The 20307-nt window shown below is 46.3% G+C and overlaps 1 protein-coding gene across 1 annotated transcript in view; it reads left to right on the top strand.

Moving 5' to 3' along the window:
• The window catches only part of NIPBL (NIPBL cohesin loading factor), a 4951262-nt gene that overhangs the window by 681766 nt on the left and 4249189 nt on the right, over positions 1-20307 (top strand). The window contains exon 5 of the mRNA XM_044076429.1: positions 10060-10150. Coding sequence (XP_043932364.1) covers positions 10060-10150 — 91 coding nt within the window. The remainder of the gene's footprint in view (positions 1-10059; positions 10151-20307) is intronic.

Genomic DNA, 20307 nt, shown 5'->3' with positions numbered 1-20307 from the left:
CTGCAGTCCTAACACTTGGGTAGTCCGCTGTCCCAGTCGGCCCGAATACCAAAGTATAAGGCTGACGTCGGTCAAGGCGCATTTGTCTGACATCAGGACGTCAGGGTACAAATGCGCATGACCGACGTCATATCCTCAGTCTTTTTTGCCGCATGGTCCGATGCAGAAGCAGTATTGCGAGTGCAGGTTGGCGTTCTGAAATTTTCTGAAGTCGGAGTTTCAGACCGAATCAAAGTTGGCTAAGTACCCGTTGGGAATATTTTGTTTTTTTCTTGCCTCAGTATTTAACCGGATGTCAGAAAAAGTGAATAACTGTATTTCTTGTGGGAAACAGATACCTCATAGGGATTACCATACCTTGTGTATACCTTGCTTAGGGCCTGAGCACGACGTTGTTGGCTGTCGCTCTTGTGCTAGATTTAACAAACGCACTATTAAGAGAAGATTAGATTGTGCCAGGTTAGTTTTTGGGAAGCGTTGTAATTACAACATGCCGTTGGATGCTCCGACGCCCGCTTCGTCTAAAAAGCGCAAGGACAAAGTAGCTGTTCTCCCCTCCCTTCCTAAGGTGGTTAGGCCCTCCCCTTCTGTTTCCAAGGCTTCTTCTAGAGGCAGGCCAGGGTTAACTTCAGTGGGGGTCTCCCCTAGTTCTTCAGGGTCTCTGCCTAAGAAACATATGCTTAAAATGGCAGAAGATTTGATTACTATGATTAGAGGTTCTATGCCCCCCCCCTGATAAGAGGCCTAGGGTGGAACCTGAGCTTGAGAGTTTTGAGCAGTGTTCGGAGGCTTCTGAGTCTTCGGCTGAAGACTTGCAGGAGTATCCTCCTTATTCTGATTCTCATGTATTTCAAAAATTGACAGTGTCATGGGGAACTCCAGACATAGATCTGTTCGCTTCTCCACTAAACCACCAGCTGCCAAAGTTTTGCACGAAAAGGTTTCATCACACAGCTTGGAAAGTGGATGCTCTTTCGTTCAGTTGGGAAAATCTTCATGTGTATGCCTTTCCACCTCTGCCTCTCCTCCCAAAGGTACTCCTAAAGGTCAGACAAGACAAGCCAAGGATGATTTTGATAGCTCCAGATTGGCCTCGGCCACACTGGTACCCATTACTGAGGAATCTGGTAAGGAAGCCTCCATGGCCTTTACCTTTAATTCCACACCTTTTGTCTCAGAGGGACGGTCATCTACTCAATGTCAAGCTTCACTCTCTTTATCTAACAGCCTGGCATATTCTGTTTTGAACCACAGCAGGTCTCAACTTCCTCAACAAGTTTTGAATGTGATTATGGAAGCCAGAAGACCTAGTACACGTAAAGTGTATGCAGAAAAATGGAAGAGATTTTTATTTTGGAGTGCAGCAAAGGATTTGGATGTTTCTGAGCCTAATTTGAGTGTGGCTCTTCAATATCTTACTGAGTTATTGGACAAAGGTTTGTCTTTCTCTTCCATTAAGATTCATGCTGCAGCAATTTCAGCTCACTATGATTGTGACCCACCATTGTTTTCTCATCCTTTGTTCAAGCAATTTCTTAGAGGGCAAAGAATATAAGACCCCCACGTAGAGCTCCTACTCCTGCTTGGGATCTCAATTTTGTGTTGGAGAAACTTACTCTACAACCTTTTGAGCCTCGGCTACTGCTGAATTGAAATACTTGTCATGGAAGACTGCTTTTTGTTGGCCATTACTTCTGCAAGAAGGGTTTCTGAATTGCAGGCCCTTATGGCGGTTGAGCCTTTTTGATTTTCCATAAGGATAGGGTATCATTACGTACTAATCCTTCCTTTATGCCTAAGGTGGTTTCTAGTGTGGCTTTAAACCAAACTATTCATTTGCCTACTTTTATGCAGATCCCCAAAATAGGGGAAAAGATTTTGCACACTTTAGATGTACACAGGCAGTTCGTTATTATTTAAGCAGGACTAGGGATTTTAGGCAGTCTCAGCAGTTGTTTGTTTCTTTTGCTTTGAGTTCTCAGGGCAAGCCTGTGTCAAAACAAACTATATCTAAGTGGATTGGGTTTTGCATTGCATTCTGTTATTCCCATCATGGCAAGGAGATTCCAGCTGGGATTAGGCCTCATTCCACTAGGGCTACTGCCACTTCAACAGCATTTCTAAGGGGTGGCGACTAAGGATATTTTGGAGGCAGCTACTTGGAGTTCAGTGCATACTTTCTCCAAGCATTACCACCTTCCTCTCTATTCTAAATCCAGGGCTGGTTTTGCCACTGCTGTGTTGCAGGGCATTTTGGCAGCTCCTGCTTCATTATAGTTTAGCCATCCTCCCTTACCTCTGCTTTGGGATTCTACCCAAGTGTTAGGACTGCAGCAATGTGGGATGAAGAACATAGTACAGTTTTGTACCTACCATAAATGTAGATGTTCAAGATCCACATTGCTGCAGTCCAATTTACCTCCCTCCTTCCCTCTGTGTTTAGGGGTGGTTGTGTGGGTGGGGTTCTATTTTTGTAAATTTGTATATATTGTATATATATTAGGTACAGGAGTGTTTGGTGTTTTTTGGTTTTGGCCTTATCTTTTTAGGGTCTTCTGACATCTGGGGCAAGAAAAGACTGAGGATATGACGTCGGTCATGCGCATTTGTACCCTGACGTCCTGATGTCAGACAAATGCGCCTTGACCGACGTCAGCCTTATACTTTGGTATTCGGGCCGACTGGGACAGCGGACTACCCAAGTGTTAGGACTGCAGCAATGTGGATCTTCGAACATCTACATTTATGGTAGGTACAAAACTGTACTTTTGGCTTTGGCACCAGTCATTTGTGTGTATTAATCCTGTCTACTGTATATTAACATCATTGGGGGAATTCAGTGATTGCTCCCAGGTTGCAGTCGTAAACAAACTTGGTCTGCTACAGGTTGTCCAAGTTTGTCTGGACTTTTTTTTAGAAATAATTTAGGAGCAGTAAGGGGCCCAGTACAGAACCCTGTGATGTCCTTCTATTCCTATGTTGCAGTATTCCAGGTGTGGGATTTCCTTCCCTTAGGTGACTCGTACGTTGGCGTCTATACTAAAGATTCAGCTTGGCTGCTGTAATTTGCATGGGACGTCACACGTAGGGCCATAAACCAAGGGGCCTTTAAATGTGATGTCTGCACGTACAATCTTCAGAACTACATTCGCATCGTACGATCACTTCTTCAGACGTCTCATCTTAAAGATAAGTAGCCTGTTGGGTTTCAAACTTTTATTGTTGACGATTGTTTTAGCTAACGCATGGTTGTTGTTGCCTTTACCTGATGTCAGGAAAAAAGGAAAAGTGCCAATGTGGACACCAGATACTCCATAAGGAGGCCCATGACAGGTGTGGTGTTTTGCCTATGCCAGGAACACGATCACTTCTCCTGCACTATTTGTCAATCGTTTGTGCCTAAGACCTTGCACAGCCATCTAGCCGCATTAAATATCTACTGCAAGAACCAGAACCTCAAACGGTTAGCCCTTAGAATGGATCATGCATCGGAGGCTGCACCTGAACCTTCATGCAAGAAGGCCAAAGTTCCTAGGCCTTCTTCGCCTGCCACTCCACTTCCCAATGCACCGCCAACTGCCGATCTAGGGGTTGAGGTGCACTCGGAGGATCTGTCGACTGCAGTGACTTCCCTAGAGGAAGCCGTTTTGCAGCTGATGACCAGCAAGTTCTCGGAACTCACTTGGACATAGACACCTGTGGAGGTCATGGGGTAACAAGTTTCGGTGGTACCTCCGGCAGGAATCAAGACTTCGGATGTGCTAATTTCCAGTCCCGACACCAGACCACTCTCTACTTCCTCTCTGGCAAAAAAGCAGAAAACTAAACATATCCCTCCTCTTTTTCAGAAGTCACACCGGATTGGCAGGCCTTCATGGCCCTTAGGCCTTCAGCCTCAGCCAGTTCCACCCTGCCTCTTTTGAGCCCTGGGACTGTTTCTGCTTCTTCCCCTATCCATAACCCCGTAGGTCAGGGAAGAACATGGCTGTTCTTTCTCTTAATCAGAGTAGTCCATTTCTTATGTTTCCCAGATTGCCTCCCCCCAGGAATACTACTGTCCGGATGAGGAATCTGTGGAGGGGGACTCTCCCCCTGAGGACATTACTTTTGGTGAGACCATCACCAAGATGGATTACTTTAAATGGGACAGTTCCCAAATGACTGGTACTTTGAACTGCTGCAAGTGGAATCACCTTCCCCTTCAGCAGGTCCCCCCTGTTCTGCCTGCTTACTTGGATGCATTCAGTGCGTCCTTTAAGGCCCCTGACTCCCAGCCTCTGGCACATAAGCATCCTGACCACTTCTATAAAGTACCAGAGGACCACAAATTCTTAGTTAAGCCACCCTTGGTGGACCCAGCTGTTATTGCCACCATGGCACATAAGCAATCTAGACTGCTGTCTCTGCCTCCCTACTACCTACTGACAAAGACAGTAAGTACATGAATAGGATGGGGAGGAAGGCGTACACTTCTTTTACTTTGGTTTTCAGAGCTATAAGTTATCAGACCCGCACAACCAAGTATGCATTAGACTTGGTCTCTCAAGCCTCCTCCATACTGGCTTCCTTGCCTGACAGTCCCAGCAAGACTGACATCTCATCCAAACTTTCCTTGGCCCAACAGGTAGCTAGGCACTCCATAAGGTGCAGCTACAATGCTACAGAAGCATCTGCTATGTCTGCAGCATCTGCTTCAGCCTTCAGGAGGTACTCATGGCTAAGACTCCAGAACCTCCCTGAGGACTTCAAGGCTAAAATCCTGGATGCCCCTCTGGACCACAGTGTGCTGTTCGGAAAACAATCAGTAGACATTTTTAAAAATCTACTAGAAAAAAAGCAAAGAACTCCAGGACATTAAGCGCCTGCTGTTGTCGCCCATGCCCAAGTATTATAGGAACTGCCCTGCTAAAGCCACCTTTGCAAGACGTACTCCACAGCCCTCCTCTTCCAGGTCCAGGAGAGGGGCCAGAAGACCTACTAACTCCAGATCCAGATCCCTTGCTCCACCACAACCACCCAGACGACCCTTTCATGATAGAGGAGGCCCAATAATGAGTGACTGCCTTGCCCACCTCCCCCTCTCAGCCCGCCTTTCCCACGGTCTCCCCCTTTGGCAACCCATCACTTCAGACCAGTGGGTCTTAAACTTTGTCCAAAAAGAGTACTTCCTATCCTGGAAAGAGAAGCCACCCAGAAGAGGCATCCCTTCCCTCTCCAAAATCCAGGCCCATCTCATGCCACAAGTTCTGGCAGATCTTCTACAGCTAGGCAACATAGAGCCTGTTCTTCCATGACAAAGGAAAAGGGTTTTATTCTCATCTCTTCCTGGTCCCCAAAAAAGATGGCCCCTCGAGACCCATCGTAGATCTGTCCTTTCTAAACCTACATCTTTAGGTACCCTCCTTCAAAAACGCTGTCTCCCCACCTTGCTACTTCTCATTGCAGCCAAGACCTTCATGGTCATCCTAGACCTATAGGAAGCCTACCTGCACAATACCCATCAGGAGTTCCCACAGACAATTCCTGTGTTTCTCTGGCCCTTCCTCTCATTTCCAATTTACTGCCTTGCCCTTTGGTTTATCCATGGCCCCCAGGGTCTTTACAAAGTTCCCAGCCCCAGCCATTCCCTTATGCAGAACTCTGGTCTTTAAAAAAGTGCCTAGCCCCGGCCATTCCCTTCTGCAGAACTCAAGGGATGCAAATTTACCCTTAACTGGATGGCATCCTGATTCTGGCAGAATCCAGGGATGCTCTATTAAAGCATGTACATTTCACCATGTCCCTTCTGCAGAACCTAGGATTCACCATCAACCTCCCCAAAAACTCTCTGATCCCAAGCCAGGACAAGATTTTCCTCGGCTGCAGAATCAGAAGAAACAATGAAGGCTTTTCTAAATCAGGACAAGGTTCTATCTGTAACTTCCCACTTCCAAGAAGCTCTTCTATCAGAAAAGGTGACGGCAAGGCATTTTCTTCTTCTTCTGGGTTTGATGGCAGCAACCATCCCCATACTACCTCTGGCAAGAATGTACATGTGCAAGCTGCAGTTGTTCCTGAAGAACACCTGGTCCCTGCACTTACATCCCTTAGAGCAGGCCATTCCCCCTCCTTTCCTGTCTGAAAACAGAAATCAACTGGTGGACCCAGCAAGTGAAATTGAACCCAGGGCTCCCATTGCAGCCTTCCACCCCAACCCAAAGTTATGCATAGAGATGCCTCAGATTCCGGTTGGGGAGCAACTCTGGCTACTTACAAGATTCTGGAAAAATGGCATCCCTTTCTTCAGACCAAGCACATCAATATCAGGGAAATGACAGCAGTTTTCTTAGCACTACAGACCCCCCTTCTGGTTCCAGGGGTGCTCCAGATTGTCACTGACACCACAGTGATGATGTACCTCAACAAGCAGGGAGGAACAAAAGCCTGTCAGCTCTGCAGTCTAGCCCTGCTGATATGGGACTTAGCCTCCTGGCTCAACTTAGTCCTGCAGGTGGTCTACATCCCCTCACAGGACAACCACCAAGCAGATCTCTGAGCATGACCTCCTCCTCTCCTGAACATGAATGGATGCTGAATAGGGAGGTCTTCTTAGACATAGTCCACCGGTGAGGTGCTCCTCCCACCAGAACAGGCAACTGCAGAACTTCTGCTCAAAAACCCATTCCCCTCTAGCATGGAGAGTGGACGCTTTCAGCGTCTGTTGGGAGGGGAAGTTCCTTTATGCCTTCCCTCCATTCCCAATGATTCAGAAAGTCATCCTGAAAATTCAGAAGGACAAACCAAAAATCTTGTTAGTGACTCCCTACTGGCCAAGGCAGCACTGGTTTCACCTACTTCACAAACTAGCCAAGGGCAGTCACTTCCAAGTTATCCTACAAGGCATATACCTACTGTCACAGGACAAAGGAATTCTCCTACACCCACAGGTACATATGTTGTCTCTGACTCCGTGGGTGATTAACTTTTGATTTCTTTCAGACACCATTACTCAGAGGACGTGCCTTCAGTCCTAAGGGAGGCAAGGAAACCTACCACCAGAAAATCTTCCCTGGCTAAATGGGAAAGATTTGCAAAATGGTGTCTGCAAAAGGAAAGGGACTCCAGCTCCGCTGAGGTTCTCGTGGTTCTGAACTACTTGTGTCAATTGATAAAAAGTGACCTTTCTTATTCTTCTGTAAAAGTACACCTCTCGGACATATCTGCTTGCCTGCCCCTGGAACCCCTCTTGCTGGCCAAGTTTCGACATAAAGCTCTTCCTTAAAGGGGTCTTGCACATGAGACCACCTGGGAAACCTCTCCCTCCGCCTTGGGACCTTAACTACATCTTAGAGAAATTAACCTAATATCCATTTGAACCTGCCGGGCCTTCCTCCTTACAAATGTGTACATGGAAGACTGGCCTTCTGGTGGCTGTCACTTCAGCCAGAAGAGTGACAGAACTGCTGGCTCTAATGGCCTGTCCCCCCTACACAGTCTTCCACAAAGACAGGGTGTCCTTGCGAAATAACCCCTCCTTTATGCCTAAAGTGGTTAATCACTCTCTCAACCAATCCGTTCATCTGCTCGCCTTTTTTCTCTCACCCACTAATGAAGGGGAGAGGATACTGCACTCCCTCGATGTGCACGGACAACTTGGATTCTACATGGACAAGACCAAGCCATCAGAAAGACTAACCAGCTCTTTGTCTCCTTCCACCCCAGAGCCCTGGGCAAGGCAGTCTCCAAGTAAACCATAGCATGCTGGATCAGGAAAGCTATTTGCTTCTCTCACCATGGAAAGGAACCCCCAAGGGGAATAAAGGCCTGTTCCACTAGAGCTGTGGCCACCTCAAGGGCTTTCATGAAAGGCCTAGACCAGCATCTGTTTTGGAAGCAGCCAACTAGGCCACAATCCACACCTTCAAGCATTGCAAATTGGACCAAGTTTCCAGAGCTAGGACAGGATTCGCCAGGGCAGTCCTGCAGGGTCTTGGAGGTCTCTCTGCATCTACCACCACCCTCTCATCCTCTTAAGCTGTGGTACACTTCCACACCTAGACTACTGCAACATATTAATAGAAGGACATAGAATAGTTGTGTAAAATCTTACCATAACCATATATGTCGTTCTCTTCCATGTTGCAATATTCCTTCCCACCCACCAGTCTCCCCAGGTCTTATACCTTCTAGTACTACCTACATTTCAGTAGGTCTCCAAGTCGCACACCTGTAAAAAAAAACGGGCACACCTCCTGCTGGGCCTTGTTCTCTGCCTGCTGGCCTTAAAGTTCTGAGGATTGTGCTTGCAGACATCACATTTAAGGCCCCTTGGTTTATGGCCCTATGTGTGACGTCCCATGTACACTACAGCAGCCAAGCTGAAGCTTTTGTATAGAAACTGATGTACTAGTTGCCTGAAGGCAAGAAATCCCACACCTAGAATACTGCAGCATGGAAGAGGACATCTATGGTTATGGTAAGATTTTACACAACTATTCTTTATACCACTGGTGAATGGTCTTTGCTTGAGGTGAAGTCACCCACTTTGACAGCGTGTGTCCTGTCAGTGAGCCAGTTATCTACCTATCTGGTACTGTAGGGGTTAATTCCCGACTGGGAGAGCTTCTCTGTAGTAGAGTTAGGAGCTTGGAATATGCCTTGGCTAGCTCAAGATTGGTGGTATGCATAGTCTTTCCCTCGTCCAGGGCCTTGGTGACTTTCTCGTATAAGTCAACCATGTTTAGCAGGCTTGATTCACATTTAAAGAATCTGGACTGGGTTGAGGGAAATTACGTATGTCCTTGTTAATAAGGTCTATAATGATTTTTGCCCTGACCTTGCAGATATATAATTGTGTGTGTAAATATGTATCTCTATATAAATATGTATATTGATAAATGTAAAGATATGTATGTATATGCACACACACGGAGTATGTGACTCGTATACTCCCATAAGCAAACTGTATAACTGACAAAGTGGTTGATGGAAAACAGAACTGAAAAAGAAAAATAGTATTTTTTGCAGGGGGTTCAAGCCCCCTCTGCTAACTTGAGATACCAACTTTGAGATTGCTCTACGGGGAGTTTGCCCTTTCTCCACTGATTACAACTGTTTGGAGTCTCTCAGAAAATCCGTAAACCTCCCGGTGTAGCTAAAACTGATGTGTCCTTAGAGTCTTGCTCGTCTCCCATGGATCTCCACTACAGGAGATTTAAGGTGTACATGGCTTTGCTAGGTCTTGCAGGGTTTACTGAATGGTTTGTGTAACCTTTTACCCTTTCATGTGTTGTGTATGCACAGGTATAATATTTACATATACACAGATGTATTTAACTGAGATACATAACTGATCAACATGAACCTTTTCATGTTTAGTGAGTTTGGAAATGTGCTGAGGAGGGATGCGGAGTATATTGGGAAAAAGATGCTAAGGATGAATCTACCAGGTAACAGGAAAAGAGGAAGGCCTAAGATGAGGTTTATGGATGTGGTGAGAGAGGACATGTAGGTGGTTGGTGTGACAGAGCAAGATGCAGAGGGCAGGAAGAAATGGAAACAGATGATCCGCTGTGGTGACCCCTAATGGGAACAGCTGAAAGATAAGTGAGCACTGTGAGATTTTAAATGACTGAGCTGCATGGTTAGGCAAATGGAGGCTGAGGAAATCAAACCTATGTAAGTAATGTTTTACTGTTGAAACATGTCCTATAGCTGAAAGGTGAGCCCTCTCCCTTGGATTCTTTCCCAATTTTAATTGCCAAGTTTCTAGAAATTGTGTTTTCAGTACACTGCATAGTGGAACTATCATTACTTGCTGGACTCGCAAGTTATTCCCTTTTAAGCTTGGTAATGAGAAAGCAGCTTCTCTCTTTTATCTCTGCACATAGATCTGCATAAGTTTACTCGTACTAAGTTGCAGAATTGCAAATGGGTAATTGGGAGCTTAGATTAAGTTGAGCATGTTTCCTGTGCATTTTGTGTTGTCTCCTTAACTGTTTAATCATTACCAAGCTTTTGTCTTCTGCTGCATTTTTAATTGATCTGTCTTTGACCAGAATGTTTTTTTTTTTGTTTTAGGGATGATGTACAAATTGTCTCAGAATTCTGTACATGGCAGTCCTGCATCCTCCAACTATCAGCAAACCACTCTGTCCCACAGCCCTTCCAGGTAGGTTTGTTGCTGTTTTCCATTGTTAAATTCTGGACGTGTTAATTACATGCTGATTGACTTTGTTTCAGAGTAGATTGAGAGTTGCACGAGCACTGTGCCTAAAGGTAGCATCACCATGTACTAGTCTTTAAGCCATTAAGATTACATTTTTGAGTTGTTTTGTTTTTTTTATTTCACTTCAGACTGAGTTCGTATGCAACAGGGTTTCAGCACTTGTTTGTTAGAATTTCCACTAGCAAGTGTACTGATGTAATTGAAATTTGTGTTCTTGTGTGCATTGGGATATAAAACAGGTCTACTTCAGTAGACCAAAATTGCACTTCATGGAAACTTAGTTTGCCAAGACATCACTGAATTTTGACTAAACCGAAGCGTCACATTACTGCATTTTGTTTTTGTTTTGTTTTCCGTTGTATAGGGAATGGAGGCAATTGGCCAACATTCAATGTAAAAACGCACTGCAGTATGTCAAATCCACCCAGGTTGGAGGGCTGTGCCCCCCCCCCCCCAGATAAATGTACCAACTCTGGGATCACAGTACAGTGGGGAAAAGGGCAAATTTCCCCATGTGTTAACCAAGTGCTCCCCTTCCCTGTTTAAAAAAATGTGGTAATGTGAAGCTTTGGTTTATTCAAAGTTCGTTGATGTCTTGGTAAAGTAAGATCTGAAGTAGTTAATTTGTCATCGACCTGTGTGATGTCGGATCCAGACCGGATCCGAGACTGCAGTTTCACCAGCATCTGATCCGAGCTCCAAGCTCCTCCCATTACCCGTAACACCCCACCATCTTCTACCTTCCCCCAGATCTCAGACGCGGCTTTGCCAAGCAGCGTGGTCTAGAGCTACAGGCGTGGTAGGCACTTTTCTACTGTTTTTTTGTGTGTGTTCTGAGTTGTTGTTCGTGTAGGTATGCTTCCTACTGTCCCTTGTCTCCCCTTCCCTCATTTTGCGTTGCTTTCCTTTCAAATAGAAGGACTCAAAAAAAAAAGAGAGGAGCAAGGACAGAGAGAGGAAGAGATCCCCAGACCGTTCGGATCCATTGGGTCCTCCCCCTAAACACAGCCTTTTCCAGACCAGCTTCTCCTCTGCTCTGATTGCCGAGATTCTACAGTGACCCTCCTGGCCGGTGTCTGTGGCCTCATCGCCATCCACCTGAAGTCTATCTGAAGCGGACATGGACAAAATGAAGCGAAGGTTTATTTGTACCCAGATTCAGATGGGGGGTCTTACTAGCCCCCTCTCCCTCTGGAGGGTGGAGCTCGTTTTCCTTCTTTGCCCCAGTATCTCCTTCTCCAGTCTGACCCCCAGTTTCAGAAGTCTTGGATCCAAGAGGTCCCGGAGTCAGGGGGCTGGTGCCGATGGTACCATGTACCTTGATGCTGGCCATTACCTTGAGTACGTCGGATCCGACTGGTTTGGACCCGAAGCCTTGGTGCCTGATCTGAGGGGTTGGGTCTTTCTCCTTTGGCAACAATGCTGTCTGGTCAAGGCCTACCCCTCAGTATCTCTGCTCTGTCGGGCTCTGCTCCAATCCCCACACCAGCGGGCTCTGCTCCAATCCCCACACCAGGTCTGGGGAGAGCAGTTTCCTTGCCATTTCCTCAGGAGGCTCATTCTCCCTCGATTTTCGTCATGGTGAAGAGGGTTCTCTCCAGGGGGGGATAGAGGCCCCTGACCATCTCATTGGATTACGCCCGGACTCCCTCACCTCTGGGTGAGTGTCCTGTCGTTTTGCCCATGCAGGGACAGCCCGTGTTCAAGGTGCCCCAGACTGTTTGCCTCGAGGAACCAGAGGTAGTTTGCATGACCTTGCCGGAAAGTTCCACCGAAGAGATCCCTTGCAAACGAACATGCAAAAGGAGGCACTTCAACTTCTGTCCAGAGTCCCCCATTGAGGATACCAACTTGGAGGAGGGGGAAGATTCCTCCAGATCACCCCCTGACTATTGTCTACTTTGGAGACATCATGGAAATCTTCTTCGGACGAGTTGGTGTTCCTGGAGGCCTTTGACATGGGCCCATCTACCTCTTGGGTGACTGGCCCACCCTTCCAACACGTAGTGCAGTGAGATGTTCTTCATGTTTCACTGTTGCAGTCCTCACACTTGGGTTATCTGCCTGCAGGTAGCCCTCAGTCAGCCCGAATACCAGAGTCTTGGGATTTCTGCATCGGATGCTGTCACTTCTTCCATGATGTCAGGTCGTTGGGTACAAAACATGCAGCCGACGCCATTACATCAACTTTTCTTGCAGAGTGGAGCCAGAAGCAGTTTGCAAGTGCTGTTCGACCACTACCTGAAATTTTCGTTATTAGAGTTTCAGACCTGAAATCTTCTAAAGCCAAGTACCCCATTGGGGATCCTTTTTTCTTGCTCTAACCGATGTTAGAAAAAATTAATAATTCTTGTATGTGGAAAGCAAATACCTTACAGAGATTTTCATTCTTACTGCATCACTTGTTTAGGCCCAGACCATGGTGTTCCTCGCTGTCTGTTTTGTGTCCTGTTCAACGCCCAAACTGTTTGTTGTCTGGCTATCTTTGTCACTAAATTCTTTAGCTCTCGTTCTCCGTATTCCAAAATGTCTTTGATAAGCCATCTGACTACCGATCTTTCGAAACAATGCAAGGATAAAGACAGAGACAGACTGCATAGGTCCAAAACTGCCAACGACGCTTCCGTTAAGCTAGTCGCCAGTCCGCCGGTACTCAGTGAGGTGCTTTTGCAACCCCTGATACCCGCTTCTGCAGATTCGCAGGCCTCTACTGAGACCCATTCGGAGTCCGGTATGCTGCGAGATGCTTCTTCGACTATGAAACCTGTGGCTGTCTCTACCTTGGATGGGTCCGGAGCCACTGTGCAGGCACTAGCTTCTGAGGGTGTATTCAGACCTTCCAATGTTCATATTAAACCGAAAATTTTGTATCAGACTAAAACTACCGAATTTCTCAGGCCCAGAGTTTGCACTAAGCCTAGGATACTGCCGACCAAAGCCCATTATCAAGCTCCCATGCCACAGAAACAAATGCTTAGAATGGCTGAAGACCTTATTACTTTAAGGGAAGCCAGCCTTCCCACCTCTAAAAGACAAAGAATTTATTTTCCTTCTGATTCTTCAGGTCATGACCCCTTAGATTACCAGGACATACCTTTATCTACCTGTAAGGATTCTGATGCAGTGGATTCCATTCCCTCTGCTTCCTCACCAGAGGATTTTTCTTTCAGTGAAACCCTGCATACCCTCAGAGAGCATTTCCGCTGGGAGTGCCAGGACTACCCACAGTCTAAAAACAGACTCAGGGAATTTTTAAACTTGCTTCAGCACAGGCCTCTAGCTATCCCTCCTGTTCTGGAAATTGTAGATGTCTTCATAGAATCCAGTCTTAGTCTGATACTTTGCCACCAGCTCCTAGAAAACCGGACTGGTACTATAGAGTACCAGACTCTCACAAATATCTGTTTAAGAATCCTACTACGGATCCAGAGACCATTTTTCAGGGACCTAAAGGCATTAAGGCTACTACAGCCAAAAACCCTACCCCTTCAGACAGGGATTCTAAGGCTTTAGACAGATGGGGGAAGAATCTTGCCATCAGGGCTTTAAATTGCCAGTTTCACATGTTAAAGCACCAGCAACATATTATGGAACTAATTAAACAAAAAAATGATGTTGATTCCTGATTCTGCAGAACATACAGATTTACAAGAGTCAATGCATTCTGCAAACCAAGTTGGAAAACTTACTTTGCAGTGTGGTTTTGATGCTTTAAAAGCATTTTGCAGGGCTGCTGTTGCTGGGTCTGTTCTTATAAGGTATGCTTGGCTAAAGGAACAAATCTTGCCAGACCATGTCAAAGCAAAATTACTAGACACTCCATTAAACCAAGAATGTTTGTTTGGCACTAAAGCAGTAGTTCTTAAAAAGATGAGGGAAAAAGCTAAAACTATGCAAATTTAAAGATTTCCTACAGGTGCAGCCACCTAGATTCAGTAGGCATTAGCCTTCAGAAAACTGGTCCTTTCCAGTCCCTCTCAGACCTTCTCAGTCCAAACCCAGGGGCAGCAGACCACCAAGACTACAGTCTCAGGGTATGCACAGATCTAAACAATGGAGTGCTCCCACTTCAAAAACAGGGAGTGGTAAGCCACCATCCTATGGAAAAAGCTCACTATGACTTGGACTTCATCCTTCCCAGCCTTGCCCAAGTACTTGCACCCCTATGAGGAAAACTCACCCTGCATGCAAAAAAACTGGGAGTACATTACCCAGGACAGATGGGTCTTAAACATTGTATCCCAGGAATACAGATTCTACTTCCACTCACTGACTACCCCATGCGGATTGCCAGACCTCCTCCCAAACCAGTGGGCAGAGGCCCAAAAGCAAGTACTTTCTCTTCTCAGTATCAAGGCTATTCAACCTGTTCCAACAGAGCAAAGGGGACAGCATTTCTACTACAGACTGTTTCTGGTGCCCAGAAAAGAAAACTCTTGGCGCCCTTTTCTGGATCTGTCTGTTCTGAACACCTTCCTGGTGGTCCCAAAGTTCAAAATGCTTACTCTCCAACAGCTGCTTCCTATGTTAGCCAAGGACTCTTTGCTAGTCACCCTAGACTTAAAAGAAGCTTATTTGCACATCCCCGTAAGGGAATCTTGCAGGAAATATCTGTTTCAGGGCAAGCTCTCTGCCGTCAGTTCTCTGCACTTCCCTTTGGCTTATCTACTGCACCCAGGGTATTCACAAAATGCTTGGCTCCAGCCATTGCATACTCCAGGCAGAGAAAAATTCAAATTTACCCATACTTGGAAAATTGCCTGATTCATGGGGGCAGTCAGGAATTGCTACTTCAGCACCTGACATTTGTAAAGAGACTTCTAACTTCTCTGGGGTATACCATCAATGAAAATAAATCACATATGGTATCCAGCCAAAAAATTATATTCCTGGGAGCAAGTTTGAACACAACTTCCCAGATGGCATTCCTCACTCCACAAAAACAGGTTTATTTGACAAACTACTTCAATCTACTGGCCACCCAAACCCAGCTATCTGCAAGAAAAATACTGCAAGTCCTAGGGTTCATGGCTTCTTGCATTCTACTAATTTCATATGCAAGACTGCATATGAGGAAACTTCAGTGGTACTTAAAAAGTCTCTTGTGCCAACATTCTCAAGACCTGGAAACAATTATTCCTATCATTCCTTGCCTAAGGACAGAGTTCCTTTGGTGGGCAGAAGCCTGCTCTCACAACAAGGGACTCCCTTTCACTTAATCCCCAGCCGCCCAAATCCTGACAACAGACACATCAAACTATGCATGGGGAGCTCACATGGCAGGCAAATGCATTCAAGGCAAATGGAGCCCAAGGCAAGTGCACCTGCATTTCAATCAAAAAGAAGTGTTAGCTGTACAGAATGCACTGACAGTCTTCAAATACCTTATCCTTCCAGGACAACTCTTGATAAAGATGGACAACACCACAGCTATGTGGTACATAAACAAGCAGCGGGGAACTCATTCCTACCCAGGCTGTAGGTTAGCCATGGCTTTGTGGAACGCAGCCTTGAGCAATCAAGTACCACCTGCAAGCTCAATTCCTGCCAGGCAAACTAAAATTCACTGGCAGATGGCTTAAGCAGAAATGTAATGGACCCACAAGAGTGGAAACTGGAACCCAAATCATTCAAGCTTCTGATCCACAGGTGGGGGGCACCAGAGGTGGACCTCTTTGCCTTCTCCCAGAGCCATCAATTGAGCACATTTTGCACCACAACTCCCCACAGCCAAGCATGGAAAGTGGATGCCCTGCCCTTTACATGGGAAAACCTCTCTATCTATGCCTTTCCCCCTCTGCCCTTCCTCTCTAAAGTACTACTCAAGGTCAAACAGGACAAGCAAAGGACAATCCTGATTGCACCAGACTGGCCACGCCAGCACTGCTACCCACTTTTACGCAGTCTTGACAGTAGTGCCACCCTGGCACCTGCCTCAGACCCCTTCCCTGCTGTCCCAGCAGGAGGACCAGATTTTGCATCCTCAGCTGCAAACCCTGAACTTAGCAGCCTGGCTCATCCTGTGAATACATCACCAGCAACCCTCAGCAAACGGGTGCTAGATGTCATCCTTGACGCCAGGAGGCCTAGTACTAGGAAATCCTGTTCAGAAAAGTGGAAAAGATGCTGTTCTCGGAGCCAGTCTCAGGGAAAGGACACAACCATGCCCAACTTACCTCAAATCCTAGATTATCTAGCAGAACTGCTCCACAAAGGCCTACCCTTCTTTTCAATTAAGAGTCATGCCTCTGCCATCTCAGCTCATTACAATACTGAGCCCAAACCTCTTCTCTTACCCTCTGGTAAAACAGTTCCTGAGAGGAGATAACAATTTAAGAACCCTGAGGAGAGCTCCCACTCCAGCCTGGGACCTTACCTTTGTACTAGAGAAGCTCATGTTTCCCCCTTTGAGCCTGCTGCTACAGCAGAGCTAAAACTTCTCTCTTGGAAAACCACCTTACTTCTAGTCATCACTTCAGCAAGAAGAGTGTCTGAGTTGCCGGTCCTTATGGCTATGGAATGCTTCATTATTTTCCATACGGACAGGGTTTCCCTCAGGACTAACCCATCATTTATGCCCAAGGTGATATCTAGTGTGGCTTTAAACCAATCCATCCATTTACCAACATTTTTCCCTAATCCTCAGAATAAAGGGGAAAGGATCCTTCACTCCTTGGACGTGCACAGGCAGCTTAGGTTCTACCTTGACAGGACTAAACCTTTCAGAAAATCTGACCAGCTGTTAGTCAGCTTTGCTATAGGGGCAGAGGCCAAGGCCATTTCAGAGCAAACCATCTTCAAATGGATAGCACACTGCATCCATTTATGCTACAAACACCATGGAAAACCTACCCCACAGGGGATCAGAATCCATTCCACTAGGGCTACCTCAGCCTCGAGCATTTCTCAGGGGGAGTCCCTACCGTGGACATCCTGGAAGCTGCAACTTGGAGTTCTGTACACACCTTCACCAAGCATTACCACTTGCCTTTTTTTTTCTAAATCCGGAGCTGAATTTGCTCCAGCAGTCTTCTAAGATCTGCTAGCCCCTAATACTTCTTGAATGCCTCCACCCTTCTTCAGCTTTGGAAATCTACCCAAGTGTGATGACTGCAACAGTGAAACACGAAGAACATAGTACAGTTGTGTACACTTAGCATAAATGTAGATGTTCGAGTGTATTCACTATTGCAGTCCTGGTTACCCTCCCTCTCTCCAGCCCCCTGACTTTTCTATACTTTCTACCTATCCTCTTTTTTGGCCATATTTTATGGCAGTGGTATTTACTTTTTACTGGAAGTCTTCCACACCATGTAATTGCTTCCTATTTTGGGGGCTCCTGACCTCCCGGGCAAGAAAAACTGATGTAATGGCGTCGGCTGCATGTTTTATACCTCTGACGACCTGACGTCATGGAAGAAGCGACAGCATCTGATGCAGAAATCCCAAGACTCTGGAATTCGGGCCGACTGAGGGCTACCTGCAGGCAGATAACCCGAGTGTGATGACTGCAACAGTGAATACACTCTAACATCTACATTTATGTTAAGTGTACACAACTGTACTTTCTTTGGTCTGATCTCCCCATAGGGATGCTCTGGTCCATGCTTGGCCTCCCGGTCTTCTTTATGCTTATCCCCCTTTACCTCTCATGACAAAATTTCTACAGAAGGCTCTCCGGTTGGGGAGCAGAATCATCCTCATTGTAGCATTTTGGCCTCGCCAAGTCTGGTTTCCCTGTCTTTGGTCTCATCTGGTAGATGTTCTTCATCTCACATTGCTGCAGTCCTAACACTTGGGTAGTCCGCTGTCTCTCGGTCGGCCCGAATATCAGAGTATAAGGCTGACGTCGGTCAAGGCGCATTTGACTGACATCAGAACGTCAGGGTACAAATGCGCATGACCGACGTCATATCCTCTGTCTTTTTTTGCCGCATGGTCCGATGCAGAAGCAGTGTTGCAAGTGCCGTTCGGCGTTCTGAAATTTTTCGAATTCGGAGTTTCAGACCGAATTAGAGTTGGTTAAGTACCCGTTGGGAATATTTTGGTTTTTTCTTGCCTCAGTGGTTTACCGGATGTCAGAAAAAGTGAATAACTGTATTTCTTGTGGGAAACAGATACCGCATAGGGATTACCATAATTTGTGTATACCTTGTTTAGGACCTGAGCACGACGTTGTTGGATGCCGCTTTTGTGCTAGGTTTAATAAACGCACTATTAAGCGGAGGTTGGATTGTGCAAGGTTGGTTTTTGGGAAGCGGTGCTATTACAAAATGCCGTCGGATGCTCCGACGCCGGCTTCCTCAAAGAAGCGCAAGGACAAGGCAGTTAAACCTAGGTTAGAGGAGTCGTCCGAACCGGGCGTCAGTGGAACCGGTGGTTCCGACGGAGGCCTCTCTGGAGTCCCAGGGAGAAACTTTGATTTTACAGGATGTGGCTTCCCAGGAGGCAGGGCAGGCTGTAGGGGCTTCTCAAGTAACTGTACTCCCCTCCCTTCCTAAGGGGTCTAGGCCCTCTCTTTCTGCTTCCAAGGCTTCTCCTAGAGGCAGGTCTAGTTTAGCTTCTGTGGGTGTCACTCCCAGTTCTTCAGGTGCTGTGCCCAAGAAGCACATGCTCAAAATGGCAGAGGATTTAATTACTTTAATTAGAGGCTCTATGCCCCCTCCTGATAAGAGGCCTAGGATGGAACCTGTGTTGGGGATTATGAGCAGGCTTGGATGTGTCTGAGTCTTGACTGAAGACTTGCAGGAGTATTCTCATTATTCTGATTCTGATGTGGATGATTCTACTCCTTCTGCTTCTCCTCCTGAGGATTTTTCTTTTTCAGAGACCCTTCACTCCATGAGAGAGCATTTTAAATGGGAAGGTCAGGATTTCTCTGATTCCAGGAAAAGGCTTAGGGAATTTTTGTTTTTACCCCAGCATAGGCCTTTAGCTATACCTCCTGTTTTGAATGTGGTGGAAGATGTGGTTGCAGAGGCTTCTCTTAATCCTGATTCTTTGCCTCCTGCTCCTGTTAAACCAGATAGGTATTACAGGGTGCCTGAAACTCATAAGTATCTTTTTAAGAGTCCTAGGGCAGACCCAGAAACTGTTAGCCAGGGGCCTAAGGGTGTTAAGGCTTCTGTTGTCAAGAATCCGGTTCCTGCAGATAAAGAGGCCAGGGCCTTGGATAGATGGGGAAAGAAAGTTTATACTTCCTCCACTCTAGCCATGAGAGCTTTGAATTGCCAGTTTCACATGTTGAAATATCAAAATTATCTCCTTTCTCAGTTAAAATCTAAGGTTGACGCTCTGGCGGAAGGTATTGACTGTAAAGAGTTACAAGATTTAGTGCATGTTTCTGAACAGGTGGGTAAGCATTCTTTGCAATGTGGTTTTGATGCTGTACAGGCCTCGTCTAGGGTGGCTGCCACTGGGTCAGTTCTTCGCAGGCATGCCTGGCTGAGGGATCAAAATTTATCTGACCATGTTAAAACTAGGATTTTGGATGCCCCTTTGCAATCTGATGTCTTGTTTGGTTCTCCTGTTGAGGCAGTTTTAAAGAAAATGGAAGACAAGGCTAAGTTTATGCAGACTGTTAAAGATTTTTTGCAGGTTCAGCCTCCAAAGTTTAGTAGAAATTGGCCTACTAAAGGGTGGACGTATCCTTCTTATGATCCCCAGTCTAGGGGTAGATCTAGACGTGGCAGGGGCAGAGGTCAGGGCTCTTTCAGGCCTAGAACAGGGAGTTCTCCTGCACGGTCTTGGTGAGGGCAGGGGTCAGTCCTTTCGTAAACAGACCCAATGACCTACCTTTTCAGCTGCCAGAACCTTCTCGCCTGGCAGCACCTTTGGGAGGAAGGTTGGCACTTTTCAAAGAAAATTGGAATTTGATTACCCAAGACAAATGGGTACTGGATATCATACATCACGGTTACAGGTTTTATTTCCATACCTTGCCTCCTTTCAAAGGCATGCCAGACATTCCTTCTCAACAAAGAATAGAGGCTCACAAGCAAATTTCACTGCTACTCCAAATAGGGGCCATACAGCCGGTTCCTATGCCAGAAAGGGGCCTAGGATTTTATTCTCGCCTGTTCCTAGTCCCAAAGAAGGGG

Source organism: Protopterus annectens, chromosome 1.part0 (assembly GCF_019279795.1).
Source record: "Protopterus annectens isolate FY-2018-M chromosome 1.part0, PAN1.0, whole genome shotgun sequence".
In the NCBI taxonomy this organism is placed as follows: domain Eukaryota; kingdom Metazoa; phylum Chordata; order Ceratodontiformes; family Protopteridae; genus Protopterus; species Protopterus annectens.
Note: the sequence above shows the minus strand (reverse complement) of the source record. Positions and strands in the feature narration are given on the sequence as shown.